Source organism: Tarenaya hassleriana, unplaced genomic scaffold, assembly GCF_000463585.1.
Source record: "Tarenaya hassleriana unplaced genomic scaffold, ASM46358v1 Cleome12, whole genome shotgun sequence".
NCBI lineage: Eukaryota > Viridiplantae > Streptophyta > Magnoliopsida > Brassicales > Cleomaceae > Tarenaya > Tarenaya hassleriana.
In genome coordinates this window covers 2,108,347-2,127,429 of record NW_010962392.1, presented here as the reverse complement: position 1 = coordinate 2,127,429, position 19,083 = coordinate 2,108,347, and the positions used below count along the sequence as shown (strand labels likewise).

General features: G+C 33.1%; 3 protein-coding genes and 1 long non-coding RNA gene across 6 annotated transcripts; 3 read left to right on the top strand and 1 right to left on the bottom strand.

Annotated features, from left to right (window-relative positions):
- Window positions 1-1,494: 1,494 nt before the first annotated feature.
- LOC104806585 (zinc finger protein ZAT11-like) lies at window positions 1,495-2,227 on the top strand. Its single transcript, XM_010531557.1, has one exon. It carries the CDS (start codon window positions 1,573-1,575, stop codon window positions 2,155-2,157), a length of 585 nt encoding a protein of 194 aa, XP_010529859.1. The 5' UTR covers window positions 1,495-1,572; the 3' UTR covers window positions 2,158-2,227.
- A 2,020-nt stretch (window positions 2,228-4,247) lies between these two features.
- LOC104806583 (type I inositol polyphosphate 5-phosphatase 8-like) lies at window positions 4,248-9,009 on the top strand. Of its 3 annotated transcripts, XM_010531554.2 has the most exons (12): window positions 4,248-4,356; window positions 5,522-5,616; window positions 5,710-5,794; window positions 5,945-6,004; window positions 6,252-6,311; window positions 6,404-6,488; window positions 6,586-6,690; window positions 7,094-7,568; window positions 7,681-7,865; window positions 7,973-8,081; window positions 8,168-8,316; window positions 8,534-9,009. In XM_010531554.2, exons 2-12 carry the CDS (start codon window positions 5,590-5,592, stop codon window positions 8,790-8,792), a joined length of 1,599 nt encoding a protein of 532 aa, XP_010529856.1. In that variant the 5' UTR covers window positions 4,248-4,356; window positions 5,522-5,589; the 3' UTR covers window positions 8,793-9,009. The 3 variants fall into 3 exon arrangements, with proteins under 3 accessions (XP_010529856.1, XP_010529857.1, XP_010529858.1); XM_010531555.1 differs by lacking the exons at window positions 4,248-4,356; window positions 6,252-6,311 and having other exon boundaries at window positions 5,405-5,616; XM_010531556.1 differs by lacking the exons at window positions 4,248-4,356; window positions 5,522-5,616; window positions 5,710-5,794 and having other exon boundaries at window positions 5,956-6,004; window positions 6,252-6,309.
- Window positions 9,010-10,875: 1,866 nt separating this feature from the next.
- On the bottom strand, window positions 10,876-14,007 carry LOC104806582 (WAT1-related protein At2g37460-like). The gene is made up of 7 exons (XM_010531552.2): window positions 13,702-14,007; window positions 12,609-12,671; window positions 12,415-12,531; window positions 11,932-12,172; window positions 11,638-11,799; window positions 11,390-11,541; window positions 10,876-11,313 (listed from the first exon to the last, which is right to left on the bottom strand). Exons 1-7 carry the CDS (start codon window positions 13,905-13,907, stop codon window positions 11,103-11,105), a joined length of 1,152 nt encoding a protein of 383 aa, XP_010529854.1. The 5' UTR covers window positions 13,908-14,007; the 3' UTR covers window positions 10,876-11,102.
- Window positions 12,093-12,772, top strand: LOC104806581. The gene is made up of 2 exons (XR_770629.2): window positions 12,093-12,184; window positions 12,369-12,772. It is a non-coding gene; the product is annotated as an uncharacterized LOC104806581 (long non-coding RNA).
- Window positions 14,008-19,083: the final 5,076 nt, after the last annotated feature.

The window sequence follows — 19,083 nt, the reverse complement described above, 5'->3', positions numbered from 1 at the left end:
AATTATATCGGTTTCTCATCATACAAGAAATTCAATTTTTTCGACTTAACTAGGATTCCGTCCACTGTGAAATGGCATTTGCTTGAAATTGGACCGACCGAATGCTTGGTTACGTAAATATTTATGTTTCTTACCGTACCGAATCCGGTTTAGCCGCCCTGTTTGTTCATGAAACAAAATATAATATAAAGTCAAAATAAAGCAAACCCGCCACGTATTTTGACTTTTATAACGCTTTTCAACGTGCTGCTTTGACTAAATAATTGGAAGATTATATCGTGGCCACGACTTCATCACTCATGACGTGAAAAGATGTATGTATATATGCGCAGATGCACATACAGTTGGACCGTGTGTGTATATATATCTGTATACATATATAGTTAGATTTTGACTTTCCTTACATATTGGACGTTCTATTTTATTTAGCCTCCCGCATGTTATTGCGTAGTTGGCGATTAAATCACGTGTGCAACTCATTTTTCAATTTATAACTTCTTTTTTTTTGTTAACTTCAATTTATAACTTCATTCGCTATAAATTACAAGAAAGTTTTTTTTTTTTTTTTTGGTTCTAGGGCTAATATTTTTTTAATGGAGAAAACTATTTAGCAATTAAGTTTATGGTTTCAAGAGAATACAAAAAAATTAATAATAAATATATAAATTTACGAATTTTAAACTCAACACGAAAAAAATACCTCGATTGGTTTTTCACCTAAAGATTTATGCTATTCAAGAATGAATGTATAAAAAAATATTTTTTAAGAAAATCTCATCAAATAGCACATTATTGAAAATAAAAAAGTTTTAGTTTATATAAAATTTAAATACTATTATACTTTCTATTTAGTTTGGATTTATTATTATAATATTAGGTAAGAACTAGGAAATCTAAGAAATATTATCTATGAACACGAGTGAATCGGTGCCATAAACCCAATAAGTTATAATATAATATGGCCTACTTGTTTAGAAACTTATTTAGATATATAGACAAGTGAATCTAAACTACGACCATATATACTTAATTGGTGGTTGCCATCCATACGCAAATTTAGTAAATAAACCAACTTGCAGACCATTACTGCATTTTGTTGACTGTAATTCTACTCTCGATTCACATTTATCCATTAGAAATTACCAAAAAAAAAACTATATGATATTATTACAGCTCACCTATAGCGACCGACGTGACTCTCATTCAACCAATCCACAAATGACGGAATTGCCCATGCTTTATAGGACTTAATATACACCGTCCGAACGATATATAAGGGTAATATCGGTATTCTTATTTGTCCAAGTCAAAAGCACGCAGCAGTACTAGTGCATTTGTATAATGTATAACGGTCATATGTGTTAGGAACTTTCGCCGACTTATTTCGGTCAACGGGAAAAAGTCAAATTTCCGAAGCTTTGTTACCATTATAAATACCATGCAAGCTCGTAAGCAATCTTCATTACAATCTCTTCACCTCTTTCTCGATTTTTTTTCCTTCCTTTCAAACCAAACCAAACCCAAAAAAACCCTAATCATTATTTCGTGTTTCAATTAGTTTTTTTACCGAACATGATGAGGAGAGAAAGATCCGAATCATTTGAAAAAACAGCCAAACCTCTAGATATCGCGAAATGTCTTATGATGTTATCTCGGACATTTGCAGCCACCGAGCCGAAAATGGTTACAGACCGGTCCGTCACATATGAAAACACAAACCATTTCGAATGCAAAACATGTAATAGAAAGTTTCAATCTTTCCAAGCGCTAGGAGGGCATCGAGCGAGTCACAATAAGAGGCCAAGATCGGAAAGCAGTGACCAAGACCAAGAACAACAGACAAAGAAGCATATCAACAACGATAAACAGAGACACGAGTGTTCCATATGTGGACAGTCATTCGGGTCGGGACAAGCCTTAGGTGGTCATATGAGACGACACAGAACGACCCTCTTGTCCGAGCCACGGGCCCTTGTGACCGAGCCACCGGCACGAACCCTTTATCCGACGGTTCATGGAAAGCATGTTCTGAAGCGATGCAATAGTAGCAAGAGGGTATTCTCTTTGGATTTGAATTTGACTCCATTAGAGAACGATCTTGAATATGTTTTTGGCAAGGCTTTGGTTCCAAAGATCGATATGAAATTTGTTAGTTAGTATCCTTTTTTTTCTCTAAGTCTTTGATTGTTTTATACTTTGAAAATATCCACGTTCTTTGATTATTATTATTTTTTTGTAATATACAGACAATTCATTCATAGTGAAATTATTTCATCATCGATTATGATTAGTTTATCTTATCGTCAAATCTGAGCGAGTAAGAGACATTTGAAAGTCATCGTTGTCGTTGAGAGATTACCTAAATATAATAATATTACATATATTTTTTATTTTATATCTTATTAACCATTTGAATATCAATTAAAATTTAATAGTTACCTATATCAAAATATATACATAGATGCATATATTTGTTGTATATTATTGAACAGAAAATTAAATACTAAATTATTTATGTATAAAATTCGTACAATATCATATTTTATGAACAGTTAAATATTAAATAAAAAGTTGTTTGTACATATATTGTTGTATTATATATATTTTTATATATATATATGTTACTTAATTGTCTATAAAACAATAATATTTAGATAAAAAAAATCATTTGATACATATTTAATTAATTGTTCACAAAATAACATGACAGTGCACAATAATTTAGTGTTTAATTTTCTATTTAATAATATATAACAAATATGATATTATACATACATCTATCTATATATATATTAATAGGTAATTTGTATATCATATTTACTTAGGTAGAATGAAGCTCAAACTTGTTGCAACCTTTGTTGTTTTTTTATTTTTATTTTTGGCAACTTAGGGTCAACAAATTCTAATTCTAATTGATACATGTGTTAGACATTCCATCCCACATGCATATCCTTTGGTACAAGAGGCAAATATGGTTTCAAATGTGTCTTTATTCATTGAGATTTAACAATAGAGAATAAGATGAGTTCAAGGTGTTGGCTATGAAATCTAAAATAAAATATAATTTATACAAAACCCAAAACCCTAGTTAGAACAATGTATATTCAATGGGCCTCAATTAAAATTCAATTTATTAATCCAATTAATTGGGTAATAATGAGCCCATTCTGTAGTATTCATCATTATCTGTAAAATAAAACAAAATAAGGTTATGTTCCAAAACTAGACATCGTAATTAAATCCGAATTTAGTTACCGAGATTCTATCAAATTGACAAAATAGAGTATTTAGTTTCAGACTGAATTTTCGAGCACGACTATTATTTTGTTTTTGAAAATATACACCAGCTCTAATTATATATCTATATACTAAAATGTCAAAATATAATTGAAAATATCAATTGCTAGTTATGGTTAAGGGATTATATACTACTAAAATATCAATATATATATATATAAGATGGTCTTTTTTTATAACTAGTAGACCTTCGACCTACTTAATATTTTTATATCTGGAATTAACCTTTTATCACGTAATTCTTTGTGTTGCATTTTTTTTTTCCACCAATAAAATCGAATTTATGATTTTAATTGACTTTGTCGTTCTTAACCATAGTTTTTAATCCCAAATATATAAAATATAAATGTGAAACAAATAAAAATATAATATTATGATTTAAACAGTGGGCTTAATTGGAAGCTCGAACCTGTTTCAACAAGTCAACCATACAAGCGGATGGATTCACGGGAGAGATTTGGACATTGACCAAATTATTATATATATATATATATATATATATATATATATATGACTTTGAAATGCAAAAATGGTGAACCATAGGTTCTCCATGAAACCCAAAATTTAAAAAGAAAAGCAACTTGAAATGGATATTAACACACACACACACACACACATATATATATATATATATATTGTTCTAGAACCTGAATAGTTAAACAACTCTATCACTATTATATTATGATTTAACCATCAATTCATTCCTCTCCACGTTTTTATAAACTTAGGTAGTATCATTAGATAAATTAAATATTAAATTCTCTATCAAAAAGTTTCAAATAAAAAACACTGATATATTGGTCCAATTAGTCTCACACACACACCTCCTCACCTTTCCTTATAAATCCATCAAAGAGACCGACCATTTGGGTATTAGTCTACGAAGCAACGCCTCCTCCAAAAACGTCGTCGTATCATCGTGCAACGTCTCTTCTCCGTCTTCCACATTTTCTCGGACCATTTTCTCTCCCCCCCAAACAAGAAAAAATCAGGGAAAACGAAAGATCAGAGAAAATTGAAAGGGGCCCCTCTCCATTTTCTCTATTCACTTACAATCATGTAAGTATAGCTTTTTCATCCACTTCCTCCTGTTTTCGTTTTCAAAGCTTCGATCTTTATGTCTCTCTCTCTGGCCATTCTCTGCAATTATTGCAACCTGCTTGAGTCTGTAATCTTCGAATTGTTCCTTTACGATGTCGTTTTCGGACAACACTGTTCGTGTTTCTGATCAATATTGTATGAATTCACCAATGTCTTCGTTTGACTGTTCCAAGTGTCTTCTGGTTCGTTTTCTCTCTTGATTTCTCCATGAAAGCTCTGTTTCTTTACAATCTCCTCCAACACCGCTCCACAAAAAGAAAGAAAAAAAATAAACGGAACAAAAGGGTTTATCTTCTTCAATTATGAAGATCTCATTATCGCCTTTCTCTGTCACAGAATGGGTTCTTTTAATCTGCATCACGCGTCCGTACACACATCCTTATATACATACATACATATAACCAATATATATGTGTGTGTATGTATGTATATTGTATCTATCATCCTGGACTGATTTCCCAACTCTCTTTTTATCAGGTTGGCTTTTTTTTAACAGATATTTTTTCTTCATCCCTTTCCTTTTCCCTGCTATCTGTCTCGAAGCTAAGTTCAACAATTTAGGGGGAAAAAACAATGATAAAAATCAAAACTTTTCTTGATGGGTCGATCCAGATTTATATATTTCACATCCACAAAAATGTGGGGAAAAAATTAGAAACTTCGAATTTTTTATATATATATATATATATATATATATATATAACTATAAGTCTATATGTTCCATCCACTCTGTCTTCCTCTCTGTAAAGGCAAGTTCGCTGGCTTAATCCAAAAGCCTTTCTTTCGATCTACAAAAAGGAAGAACATGTCATTTTCCTATTCTTAATTACACGTATTTTATTCCGACATGATGCCTCTTTTTTTTTTTGTTGCCTAAATGTTTTATTTACGTTCTTTTAATTTCAGTTCTTGTTTTTGTATGATCTCCCTGCAACTAGGTCTTTTAAATATCCCGAATTTCATCATTCGTACTGTTCTTAACTTCTTATCCATTTATAAGATGGCATCTTCTGTTTTTCTACTAAATTTTCTTGTCCCGACAACTAATTGTTTTTTAGTTATTTTATTTAATTATATTCTTGAACCTCGTATTAATATTCTCGTTGCCTCTCTTGAAATCCAGATTCCGATCGGTCGTCATAATCTCGACAACGGTGGAGAGAAAACGGCAGAGCGTTCGATTCCGGAAACATGGGGAAGAAGAACTTCAAGTCCAAGGTGTGCGGTTGAACTGCCTGTCGTTTTTTTTGCCTTCGTGGGTAAAAAAAACAGCGTGGTCTTCATGTGGGTTTTCCCTTCTTTTTTTTTCAGCCGTCATGGCCGAGAACCGTCGTGAGGAAGTGGCTGAACCTACGGAGCGGTGCCTACGAATTTCACTCCGATTACGCCGTTAGAGGTGAGACTCTCCTGCCGTTTCGGCTTCTTATGTTCAGAATTCGTGCCGTCTCCTTATTCCGACGACTTACATGCCGTTTCCGCTTCTCGTGTCCTGAACTCGCGCCGTCTGGAATATTCCGGCGACTTAACCGGCGTTTTTGTTTTCCAGGGATAGTAGAGCCGATGAGAAAGAGTTGCTCCGACGTGATCGCGGCGGAGGGTTTTCCGGGTAAATAATAATAAATTGAAATAATAACATTTTTGGATATTGAAACGGCGTCGTGTCATGAGTCCGTACTGAAATGGGTCAGCGTCCGTACGATCTAACTGGAGTCTTTAACAGCCGTCGGATTTAGACATCTATGATTAGTCCGACGGGGGAAACAAAAGTAAAAGGGAACTGAGATTTGCTTCTACTTTTAGTTTCGGGTTTGGTTGAAAAGGAGACTGATAAGATTTGGTTCGAGATCTGTCAGCCACGTGTACGGTGGGAGATCATCATGTTTCGCCACCTATTAAAAGTCTTCAGTTTAGGTGTACTTGCTCTTTCACCAGTTTTGATTTTTATTTTTTATTTATCATACATCTCGTAATTAACTGTGTTGTCTTTTTTTGGGGTTTATAATAGGGTGGTCGACGGAAGAAAATGGAGATATAGAACAATACAAGGGTGAACCGGATGTGCCACGTGGCGATGATAAACTCGATCTCAAGTAATAATCATAAAAACAGTAATTATTTAAATCTCCAAACCATTTTTGTGAAGGGTGTTCTTACACATATTTTTATCGTTTTTTGGAAATGAGATAGAATGTTCGTGGGGACATGGAACGTGGGAGGGAAGTCGCCACATGAAGGATTGAACTTAAAAGAATGTCTGAAATCTCCAGCACCGGCCGACATTTACGTTCTCGGGTATGACATCTCTTTTCCCATAAAATAATAATGTAAATATTACATATGTTTTGTGTATGTATATGTAGACAATATGTAATTATAATTATATAGATATCAATAAAAAAATATATTAGACGTTATCCAGAGTCCTAATTTTATCGTCGAATTACCTTTACGAACAACAACCAATTCGTATCCAGAAACCTAGAAAAATATTTAGGGTTAAACCCTTATATATGTATATAATTCAAATGTTGTTGACTTATTGTGTGGAAGAAAAAATATTGTTGAAATTGTCAATTTAGAATATATATATAGTATTCCTATTTCTTATTTAATTTGTTTTCATGTCGTGATAATTTGTCTTATGTAAAGAGAGTTGGACGAAATATTAATATAATTTATGATTTTGTTTTCTTAGGTTTCAAGAAATTGTGCCCTTGAACGCCGGCAACGTTCTAGGAGCCGAAGACAACGGGCCGGCTGCCAAGTGGCTATCTCTGATTCGTCAAGCCTTGAGCAACAACAACAACAACAATTTATCCCAAAACGACCCCGAACTTCTTAGAAATCAGAAACTCCCCCCAAAATTTATGAAATCTTCATCGCAACCCCAATTCAGCTTCTGCGACTTGCTCTCAAGGGAGGATGAACTAGTCAAAGAGAATTCCGAAAGATTTTTGCGCTCGGACCCTGATCTTCACGATGAAACTTCACAAAGCCCCGAAAGTTTCATTTCGAACAATCAAGCCCCTCGCCGCTATTGCCTTGCAGCTAGTAAGCAAATGGTGGGGATTTTTTTGTGTGTTTGGGTTAGAGATGATCTTTGTAAACATATTACCAACCTCAAGGTTTCATGCGTCGGTCGTGGCATCATGGGATATCTCGGGAATAAGGTATATTATATTACCGATTTCACACATGATTCAATCGATACAACTTTGATTCATAGGAGTATATAACAGTATACTGACCATATTCTTGATTTGTTTTTAAATTCTCTTGTAGGGTTCGATATCTATTAGCATGTCATTGCACCAAACCAGTTTATGTTTTGTTTGTACACATTTGACATCTGGAGAAAGAGAAGGCGACGAATTTAGAAGAAACTCGGACGTGATGGAAATACTGAAGAGGACAAGATTTTCTCGTTCTTGTAAAGATTTAGGACCCGAGACAATAATGAATCACGAGTAAGTAGTACTTAGTCGAATTCTATAGGTTATTATTGTTATATACTTAGTACGTTAGAGAGATTTTATTTCTAATCTTGGTGGTTTTATCTGTGTCCAAAAAACAGCAAGGTAATATGGCTTGGAGATCTGAATTATCGGTTAAGGGCGAGTGGCGGCGACGTCCATGAATTGCTCAAGAAAAATGATTGGGAATCACTTTTAGAGAAAGATCAGGTGAGTTAAATCGAATTTATAAACAAGAATGATGTAATGAAACTATCGATTTTATTCATAAGTACATATATGAATTGCATATGCAGCTAAAGATAGAGCAGAGAGCCGGAAGAATATTTAAAGGGTGGAAAGAAGGGACGATATGTTTTGCACCGACGTATAAATATACAACGGGCTCGGACGATTACGTCGTTCATACGTCGAAATCGAAGGACAAACGCAGAATTCCAGCTTGGTAAGCTTACAATATCTTTCTCTATATTTCCAAGGACTATAAACCCTAGTTCCATGGATGATTTTAATATATATTCGGATATATTAAAGAGTATTTCACGATCTTTTTCTTCTTTTTGTAACTTCAATATTGTGACGTAAATTTGGAAAAAGAATGATAATATCAACATATGATGGATGACCATGACATAACGTTTTGTTATGTTTCTATACTTCAGGTGCGATCGAATACTATGGAAAGGTGACGGGTTGAAACAGATGATGTACGTGAGAGGGGAATCGAGATTCTCCGACCACCGACCGGTTTACTCGTTATTTTCAGTTCAAATTGATTTGGTTAAGGATCATCTAAACCGGAGAAATAATCCGGTTATCAAGAAATGTGTGGCCAAAGTTCAAGCCGAAGAGCTCTTTCTGATCTCTCGGGCACAAAGCTGTATAGGCACTAAGCCTAGACTTGTACCGTTTGCTTCGTGAAATTCCTTTTTCGCTTCTCCTTCAAATACCCAATTGTAAAGATACACGTGGAGATTTTGCAGACGGTGTGGCTGAGCGACACGTGGATAATCTAAGGGTTGAGAAAACATGGTGGGCCAGGTGAGCGAGCGGGCCGAATTGGCCCAATCAAAATTATCGATTTTTTTTTTTGGGAAAAATGTTAATATTGTGTTCAAGTCTCTTTAAATTTAAAATATATATTGGGTTTGTATATATACAAATGGTTAACATATTCACCAAGATTGGTATCCATTATCTTGTTTCCAAAAAATATTTGTTGTATAATATCTCTGGATCGCATTAATTGTAATTTAAAAAAAATGCCCAAATACCTTTTTTTTTCTTTATTTAACATGATATATATAATCTTGCAAAATATAAGGGCCACGATTTTCAAGGCCCAATGACCTTTTATGTATGGGCCGGGCCGCATTTTATGAGAAGTTTTGGAATGACTTGCAAACTTTGATCCCCGTTATTAATCCGTACAGCAGTGATTTCCGAATTCGCTTGAGAAACGCCCTCCGCATTGGTCCTTGCATCTCCGGCGGTTTCCGATCATTCTTCTGCCGGGAGACTTCCTCGACAACCGGCGGGAAATGGTGCTTCGATCAGAGGTGTTTCGACATCGAAATGTGTTTCCGAGTCTCTCTGTGCGTGTTTTTCTGAATTTAATGTTCCAAGATTCAGAAAGTCGTGTTTTGTGTCTTTGGAATTCAACAAACTGATTTCGGTGAGGTTGCAGTTGTTTTTTCTGATGTCTGAATAGCGTTTTTGTGATGCAATTGGCAATGCGGAGTTGAAACTAGCTGGATTTAGTTGCTACCGCTTTAATTTATTGGAACTCTTCGGCCTTTCTGTTTGAATTTCGCACTTCTATAGATGTTCATTGAGCTGAATTAGTCAGATTTCGAATTTAGGGCTAGAGTTTGATTTGAATATCTTTTTTAATAGGGCAAACTTTAGGGGAAGTGAATGATTGATGGGGAAACGCTCTGTCTTACGTCAAAGCTTTGTGACTAGTCACTGTAATGTGTTGGTAGGAGGGTTTTGCTGGGGGTTCCACATATTGCTACATGAACGGACATTCGTCTATGGATTTTGTCTGATTTATCTTAATTTGTTGAAGTTCCTGAGAAGCTATCTTTGGTCTCATTGATTGTTTCAGTTCAAAGCAATATTTTACTTGCGTCTTGAATCAAAGCATAAGTGATGATGGTATTGGTCCCGTGATTATTCTTTCCATTGCAGTTATCTAATGATCTGTTTTTCTCTATCCTTTTTCCAACCCAAAGTCTATTGCTGGCGTTATGGGAAGGACGAAGGAAAGGAAACCAAAGATACTGTGAAGTATCTTGTTTAAGTTGTAAGACACTGTTACCTTCGTTAATTTTTTGTGTATAAGTTGAATTTCACAAGATCCTGTACTCAACAATGATAACTGCATGAAATGGAAATTTATCTTTTTCTCTTAAAATTGAGGCATAATGATACAGAAGCAGGGGACTGTTCTTATATTATCTTCTCCATAACTAAAGGAGAAATCTCTTTTTTGTCTACCATGTTGTGTATGAAGTGATCTTCATGCATTATCATATAAAACGCTACATCTTCTATTTGTTTCTTTTTCTTGTTTGTGTTTTGGAGATGCTCACTCTTTGTCATGAAAGCGACTCCAAACCTTGCAAGGTTTTAACTGATGGAGTCTGACTTCAGCGGTGTTACAAGCTAACCATCTATAATTCAGCTGTCCAAACTTTTATAGGATATCTACATGGAAAACATGGAGAAGATTTCAGCCTCTCATTGTTGTATAATTCTTTAGGCCGTGTAAAACCCGTATCTTCTTCTCGTTGCTCAGAAGTTTTATGCATGTATCACGGCTTGGGCTTGAGTCTGATGGCGGCCGGCTGATTGGTTATCACTAATCTCTCTAATGTGAATGGATGAATTGTAGAAAACGATTTCCGGGAGTTTTGAGTGTAAAAGCTTATACTTTCGGAAGAATTTTACGTTTCTGGGGTTTCTTGCCGACTCAAAGGTAACAACTTCAGACCGCAGGTACGGAAAACAAATCAAGGGCAGTAATTATTTCATTGAGTATTGCATGAATCCAATAGTTTCATCACCTTTTTTTTTGTCTATCTATTCCTCTTGGATGGTTATTTCTCCTCTCTCAGGGCAGTTAGTATTCGACTCTACAGTTGCTCCGGAACATTATTGGACAAAAGATGAAACTTCTACGCACCGTGAATCCTCCATGCAAAATGGTATCTGATACTTTGTAAGTTAAACTGTTTCTGTAACTGTTTTTCTTCGTTCTTGTTCAGTGTTGACATTTCTCTCTTGTTCGTTGATCGCGATGACTTCGTGATCGAGACTATTACCGTTCATTTCTAGTTTCGGTTGTGCCGATTCTTCATTCGGATACTCGTAATCTTTGCCTTTACCCCATATCACAAAGTATAATCCCGCACAAATAACCACTGCACCGAGAACCCTGCCAAAAGAACAACATCTTTTCATCAGTCTTTCTGTTTGATGATCATGAAACTTGTCCGTTTTCGTTGCTTTACCTTCCGAGGTACATCTGCTCGGCGAAGATGATGGATGAAATGAATGCAACAATCACCATGCAGAGCGGATTGAAGGCTGTAACGAACACTGGGCCTCTGTCTTTCATCACGACTCCTCCGATGTAATAAGCAAGTCCCGAACATACGATTCCCTTCATTCATAGATACACACGATTCTTTATTTTTTTTTGTTTCGTTCGCCTTTATGCAATTTGCATCATGTGTTGTGAGAAGGTGAAGATACTTACACTGTAGGTGGCCGTAAGAAGTTTGGTGTCCCAACCGATTGCCCAAGCGCCCGGATGCCCTTTTTCCATCACGAGAGCCAGAGCCGTTCCCTCGATCGTTCCCATCAAGCATATCCACGCCGTGAGAGAGAGCTCGGCCGGGTAAGTTCTCAACGTGATTGCCTGAAAGAAAATAAGGCATTTTCATTCATTTGCATCCTCGTCTAATAAAGTTTTAAGTGGTTAATAATATTCTAGTTGTTTGAAACGATCATCCGATAAGTATGTTTCGACGTTTTTTAAAGCCTTGCTTACCTGTAGAACCATGAAACAGGCGTAGCTGAAGCACCCTATAGTGATCAACACAGCGCCTTTGATCGCGCTATGTATATCGGTCCCTTCTGTTCCGTCGTGTTGCGGTGACGGGCCCTTTGTCCAGAAGAGGTCGAGAACCGGACCCTTCACGAGCGTCATCATCATGGCTCCAGCCACCGTGGCAGCTGTCCCGATGATCTTAGCCGCACTCCTGATGCACCGTAGGTTCACTCTCTCGAGTCTAGCCACAAGAGTAAGTAAAATTAGTAAATTACTTCATCTTCATCAAATTTAGGGGCGTTGGTTCGCTTATGCATAAAGCGAACCAAATCTGATATAAAATCGAATCTAATATAAAAAAACCAAAATCAAACTTGAACTAAAAATCGAAATGTTCACCCCTAATCAAAATCATATATTCTATGTTTTTCCCCGAGGTACAAGAGGTAAACCCCAGGGAGGAGGAGGAATCGGGCCATGTACCTGAAGATATAGGCGAGAACGAATGTTATAGCGGGCAGGACGTTGTACATGGCGGCTGCGAAGGTGGCAGTCGTGTATTTCATCCCGAGATAGTACAAGTTCTGATCAATCACCGGCCTAATTCACGTTGAAAAGAACGATCAGATATCGAACCCGAAAAGAGATCATCGAGTTTGCAGGAAAAAAAAATTTACTCGAGTAGGCCGAGAAGAGTAATCTGTATGAAGATCCTCATTGTCATCTTCGTCCTCACTTTCCTGTTTCACACAGAAACGATGATAAACTCAAATGAATCTAATCTCTGTGTTTGGTCTCGTAGCTTCATGTCTGAATAAAATTATCTAAGCGATTGAATCTATTTTTGTTGGTTTGTGTTCATAAATATTATATTATCTTATTCATATACGAGGGAAGTCGTGTTATATTATATTATATCAATTAAATATATTCCTTCATATTTTTATATATATTCTCACAAAAAAAAAAAAGGATGGTACATAAAGATAAAACAACAAGTGAATCAAAAGTTTCAAGAATTAACGGAAACACTTATGATGCCCCCAAAGCTCACGTTCCATGCATGACGACGAAACCACAAAACTCAAAACAAACGGTTACTACTACTAGTCTACTACTACTGCCTTTTTAACAATAAATAAATAAATAAATAAAGATTGAAGTTCTCGAGAATGTAAAAAAAATAGGGTTTCGAAGGGAAAAGAAAACTTTGCCGTAAGATTGAATGATCATATAAATGATTATTATATAAACAACGCAAACCTTGAAACCAAGAAAGGAGAGATATTATATACAGATATAAAAAAATATTTACAATTACATGAAATATATCATAATAGTTCTTTCAGCATATATTCTTTAATTTTGTGTACAAATTCATATTCAGGCAAATTCAAGCGTTGAAAGTATATAGTACGTACGTAACGTATATACACATAATTAGGACGTGTAAAATGGTAACCAATTAAAGTGATCACCAAGGCGATTATTCAAACATGCTTTTCATATGATAATTATACAAATTATATTCTTAGATGTTATTAGATTTTTCATATCATAGCATAGGCGATGACTGTTCTATTTTTGTTCCTGAATTATGAACCATTCCCTATAAGAGAATTGAACCAATAACGTTATATTATGACTTGAAATCAGTTGAACATATATGTATATATATATATCATATATGCAGATTGTGTACGATATTGCTTACTCTCAAAGTAAAAAGAAAGAAAATTATATATATATATATATATATATAGTATGTACTTGTCGAAGTAGAAGGCGAAAGGGGCGATGATGAAGGTGGCGACGGCGTGGCGGTAGACGACGAGGACGTAATTACTCATCCCTTTGTTGAGAACTGCTTTGGAGAGAATATCCATTCCCGCAAGACCCACTTGCAGAAACACCACCGCCATGAATGGCCTCGCCCTCTCCATGCACTCACCTCTCTTCTTCTTCCTCTCCTCCATTGTACTCTCTCTCTCTCTCTCTCTCTCTCTCTCTCTCTCTCTCTCCCTTGTTTGATTATACAAAAGGAGGAGAGTGGTTTAACGTTTTCTTGAATGAGTTGATAATGCTCCCCGGTTTCCTCTTTATATAGGAAAAATAAGGGTGACGTAAAATATTTGCACTGTTGCGTATATGAGCAATGGGTTAAATACCATGTGTTCTTATTGCTTTTTGTTGGTTTATGTTTTTTTTTTTTGGGCAAAGGCTTGAATTTTGTCGCCTTTTCTTGCCCCACCACCAAACGAGCAATTAATGAAAGGTTAATCCATGTATTACCATATACTAAGCATAAAGTTTGGGAAATTTTATATATTTTGGTGATAATTTGATTGACAGTCAGGTTAAAAAGAACAAAGTTTTTCATTTTTCTAATATTGGTGCCAGCATATATATATATATATATATATATATATATATATATATGTATGTATGTATGTATGTTTGTCCCTTTTAATATATATATATACGTATAAATGTAAACTGTCAGTTTTTAGTTTTTGCTAATCAGTGTGACCAATCTACTTATAAATGCAAACTTATTTCTGATATACGCAATATAGCTGACGCACCTAGAAAAATCCATAAATAGGGGGCAAATATAATTTTAATATGGGGTATTTATAAATTTATAAGATTTATAAAGAAAATTAATTTTTTTTAATAAAAGTAATGGAGGTAAAGGACTTCATTGTCATAAATATGGGTCCGCCTAATTTTCATATCTTATATGTTTTTGTGTTATGTCTATTAGAAAAAAAAAAATCTACAGTTAAAACCAAACCAATGTTAATTTAGTTAAATATATATTTGATTGATGGTTAAGGATTCGATTCATTCGGTTAGCAAAATTAAGAATCTCTTGAACCAAACCCTATTGTTTATGGCATTGTTCTTTTGCCTAACTTCTGGTCTCTGTGCTTTGATGTATCACATTCTCTTCCAATAAATAAATAAATAAAACCACGAGGAATGATATACGGATGCGTCTTGGTGGAATAATTATTGGTACGATTTTTTCCCTTCATTTATATTTATTTTTAAATTTCTTATGATTCTACACTTTAATTTTTTTATTTTATTTTGTGGAATAATCATTGACGTAAGTGCGTATAATTGCCACTGTTGCGGGGGGTTTGCCTTTCCACTACTGTTTATATTTAGCCACTCGCTATTATGGTGGAATCAATCGCTTTTGTTATTATCTAATATTTAAAAAATAAATAAAATAAAAATTTATAAAATAAGATTTGATTGTGCCAAAAGGAAAGGAATATCGATTCATTTCCCATCAAGAGAAAGTTCTGATCCAAAATTCTGCACTCCCCCCTATGAATATTCACTATTAAAGAATCAGAACTAGGGTTTCTTTATATATATATATTGTATTTAGTAGGGTATTAATATTAACAAATGAACCGTTTTTTATTTGAATACTAACCAAATTATCATTGAAATATATGAATTTTCCAACTATTTAATTGATTTCTTAATTAACTTTTAATAACATAAGCATTTTTTATATATATAATAGTGGGTGGTAAGATTTTATCTAATTGTAATTATCCTCAAAGCATATAGTTAAAAAAGTATCTTGTACGTAGCATACATACGTACATACATACATACATACATACATACATACATACATACATACATACATACATACATACATACATACATACATACATACATACATACATACATACATACATACATACATACATACATACATACATACATACATACATACATACATACATACATACATACATACATACATACATACATACATACATACATACATACATACATACATACATACATACATACATACATACATACATACATACATACATACATACATACATACATACATACATACATACATACATACATACATACATACATACATACATACATACATACATACATACATACATACATACATACATACATACATACATACATACATACATACATACATATGCAAGCATATAATTGGAATTCTTCACATACTTATACTGTTTCCTTAGAACCCTTAATTAAGATTAGCGAAAACTTACCATTGATTATGCAATCATAATTACGCTACTAATTAGTGCTTTGATTACATGTGCATAATTAAGTATGTTTCCCACACTCTCAAACAATTCCTTAATGCATGTTGATTAGATTAATCAGATCTGATCACCATAATATATTAATCTCCATCTAGAAGGACAATAAGAAAATAAAAGAACATTAGTGGATAACGAACCATATAACATATATATATACATATATATGTGCGTTTTTATCACATAATTATCTGTGGATTAATTATGTGTAAGATTTCATTTAATTCTCAAGTCGTTTGTGTTAACTCAGTTACCAAAATTTTGTGGCGACCCTACATTGCGTATAAATTGGGTCCAGTCTATATAAATTTCGTGTATATCTCTCTTCTTTTCTTTCTTGCTGGATATATATATTGCAATATTTAACAAAACAAAATAGTTTACATTTTATATACAAACTCGGTACTTCAAAATATTTTTTTTTAAAAACGCGCATATACCTAAAAAGTTTATTCGTTTGAACCAACTGATATGCTTTATTAAAGAATACACCAAACAATATTTTTAAAATTGATTGCATTTTATATCCTAAAAATATTATATATATATATAAAAGAGGAAATAGAGATTTCAAATAAAAAAATTAAAATAAAATTATAGAGTTTAATTTGATGGTGATACACAATTTTGATTTTAATTGAAAAATAGTTATGTTTTTTAATTTGATTAGAATATCTTAGATTTTAAATACGATAAGAAAATTTTTTCATCCACAATTGTTTCAATTTTCTAAAGTTCCTTAAAAAAGTTGAGCTCATCCAGGCTTAAAATCATGGCAATGAACACTATCCTTAAAAAAACAAGAGGATATAATTTAGAAAAATCCGTAACTATGGATCCTTGAATCATTGTCCAAATATGTACCAACTCTATGTTTCGCTTTTCCATAATATATATATATATATAGGGTTTCTAATCATGAAAAAAAATATTCATCATCTCGAGGGTTTCCTAGTTTGGATGGACTCTTCTAAAGATAACCCAAGCCACATACATGACGTATACATATATATATATATATATATATATATATGTATGTATGTATACAATGTGTCGAGCAAAACCTTAAACTTGCTTTGTGAGAGCCAAAAGAGGAGGGGATTATTATTATAAAAATTTTGAAAGTGAAAAAGCATAGATTCCGTGTGGTGCAACCTCTAGAGGATATAAAGAGAGTGATGAATGAAATTAAATGAAATGGAAAATAATTGGGAGATGGGTATGCTGTTTTTTTTTTTTTTTTTTTTTTTTTTTGCATTCTCTTTCATTCTTTCTATTATTAAAGGGACGATAAGTCTCTTTGTAACTCCATTTTTCAATCTCCTTTTTCGCTACTGCGCAAAAAAAAAAAAAGATTTTGATTTTGAACAATATGTTTAATGATTTTTAGATATAGTGTAAGATGACGTCTGGAATTTGGATAATATCTTCAAGTATATATATATATATATATATATATTTGTGGTATATAGTTAATGTCGAAAGCGGATAACAATAAATTGATAATGAAAGAAAAAAGTATTAAAATAGTCAGAAAGAAATTATTTTCGGATATATGACTGAATCTATGAATCGAGTATCTAAAAATCAGATATTTTATAACGTTGAAATGAGTTTGGATCGACAATTATGAGAATCTAATTTTCATATTCAATGTCGAACGGTGAGAAATTCGTATAGGATTAGAGTTAGGATTTGATCATTTCGAGACCGGTGAATTAATTATTTCCATAAATTCCAAATTACATTTACTTATTTATAGCATATGTATGATATGTCATGTGACATGACATATATATATATGAATGATTAAGTTATAAATTGAATGGTCAAAGGCACCAACGAAAAAATTTCATGGTCGTCTTCTCATGTGTCCCAAATCTCCTTTTTTTTATCACTTCTTTTGATTTTATGCATTATTGGACACTAATGCTTTGGGAGGTCCACATTCTTAAAATCATCATTTCCTATTTTATTTGTAACTAAAATTATTTTGTTTGGTTTTTTGAAGAAAATTATTAATAATAATTGTGATTTTTATATTTTTAAAGGACTTACTATGCTTTTGGATGAATATAATATCCAACACAATCAAAGCTACACATTATTTTTAAGCTAGAATTGAATATTTTATAAAAATTAGTAAAAAATAATTTTACTTAATTGAAAAAACTCAGAGAGGGGCATTTTATTTATTTGTCTGTTCTGCTCCTTTTTCTATAATCAAATTTATCGTTTTAGAGTGTAAAATTAGATCTAATTAAAACAAAATTTTAAACGATTATTTTACAAGTAGTTGCTCGTTTATTATCTTTTCTTTTCCCGACCTCAAAGGAGATGGATATATTATTATCGTGTAAATTTACAATAATGGCCAAGTTGTAATTATTTGAAATGATAAGAATGGCATAGTAATTTACACCAGGGCGACCACATGGATGCATTGCCGACATTTGCAAAGGCTATATCAAAGATGAAATCTGCATTCATATATATTTATATATATGGATAACCATATGTTGTACCTTTTGCATAAAATATATTGTATATCTGAACCAAAATATTAATTATATAAAAAAAAGTTCACCACAAATTAAGTACAGATAAATAAATAAATAAATACCTACTAGATAAAAGTCACTTGGATAAACAAATGGGTAAATCACTCAAATATACCATTTGAGTCGTAACAATTTCTCCGATACACCATCAAAAAAAGTAAATTCTTTTTTTCAATTTTATACCACTTTTTCGTTCAAAAGGTCCGAAATAACATTTCTTTCATATTTTTTACGACTTTATTGCGACTGTTATATAACTAGTATGCGACTAAAAAAAGAAGTATTTATGATCGTACAACAACTAAAGATCTAAAAAAAATATAGTTATTTTTTAAATTTGAAATATGTATTTTTTTTGCCACCTCATTTAGAATCAATTGCAACTGTATTTAGAATCAATTGCAACTGTATTTAGAATTAATTATGATATTGTAATTATAATTACACGGTTTCTTTAA

Coding starts and splice junctions, on each gene's coding strand:
- LOC104806585 (XM_010531557.1), top strand. CDS start 1,573: ATGATGAGGAGAGAAAGATCCGAATCATTTGAAAAAACAGCCAAACCT.
- LOC104806583 (XM_010531554.2), top strand. CDS start 5,590: ATGGGGAAGAAGAACTTCAAGTCCAAG. Junction 6,489..6,585: donor GATGATAAACTCGATCTCAA/GTAATAATCATA, acceptor GAAATGAGATAG/AATGTTCGTGGGGACATGGA. Junction 6,691..7,093: donor GCCGACATTTACGTTCTCGG/GTATGACATCTC, acceptor TTGTTTTCTTAG/GTTTCAAGAAATTGTGCCCT.
- LOC104806582 (XM_010531552.2), bottom strand. CDS start 13,907: ATGGAGGAGAGGAAGAAGAAGAGAGGTGAGTGCATGGAGAGGGCGAGG. Junction 12,672..13,701: donor TTCGCCTTCTACTTCGACAA/GTACATACTATA, acceptor TGTGTGAAACAG/GAAAGTGAGGACGAAGATGA. Junction 11,800..11,931: donor CCTGTTTCATGGTTCTACAG/GTAAGCAAGGCT, acceptor ATTTTCTTTCAG/GCAATCACGTTGAGAACTTA.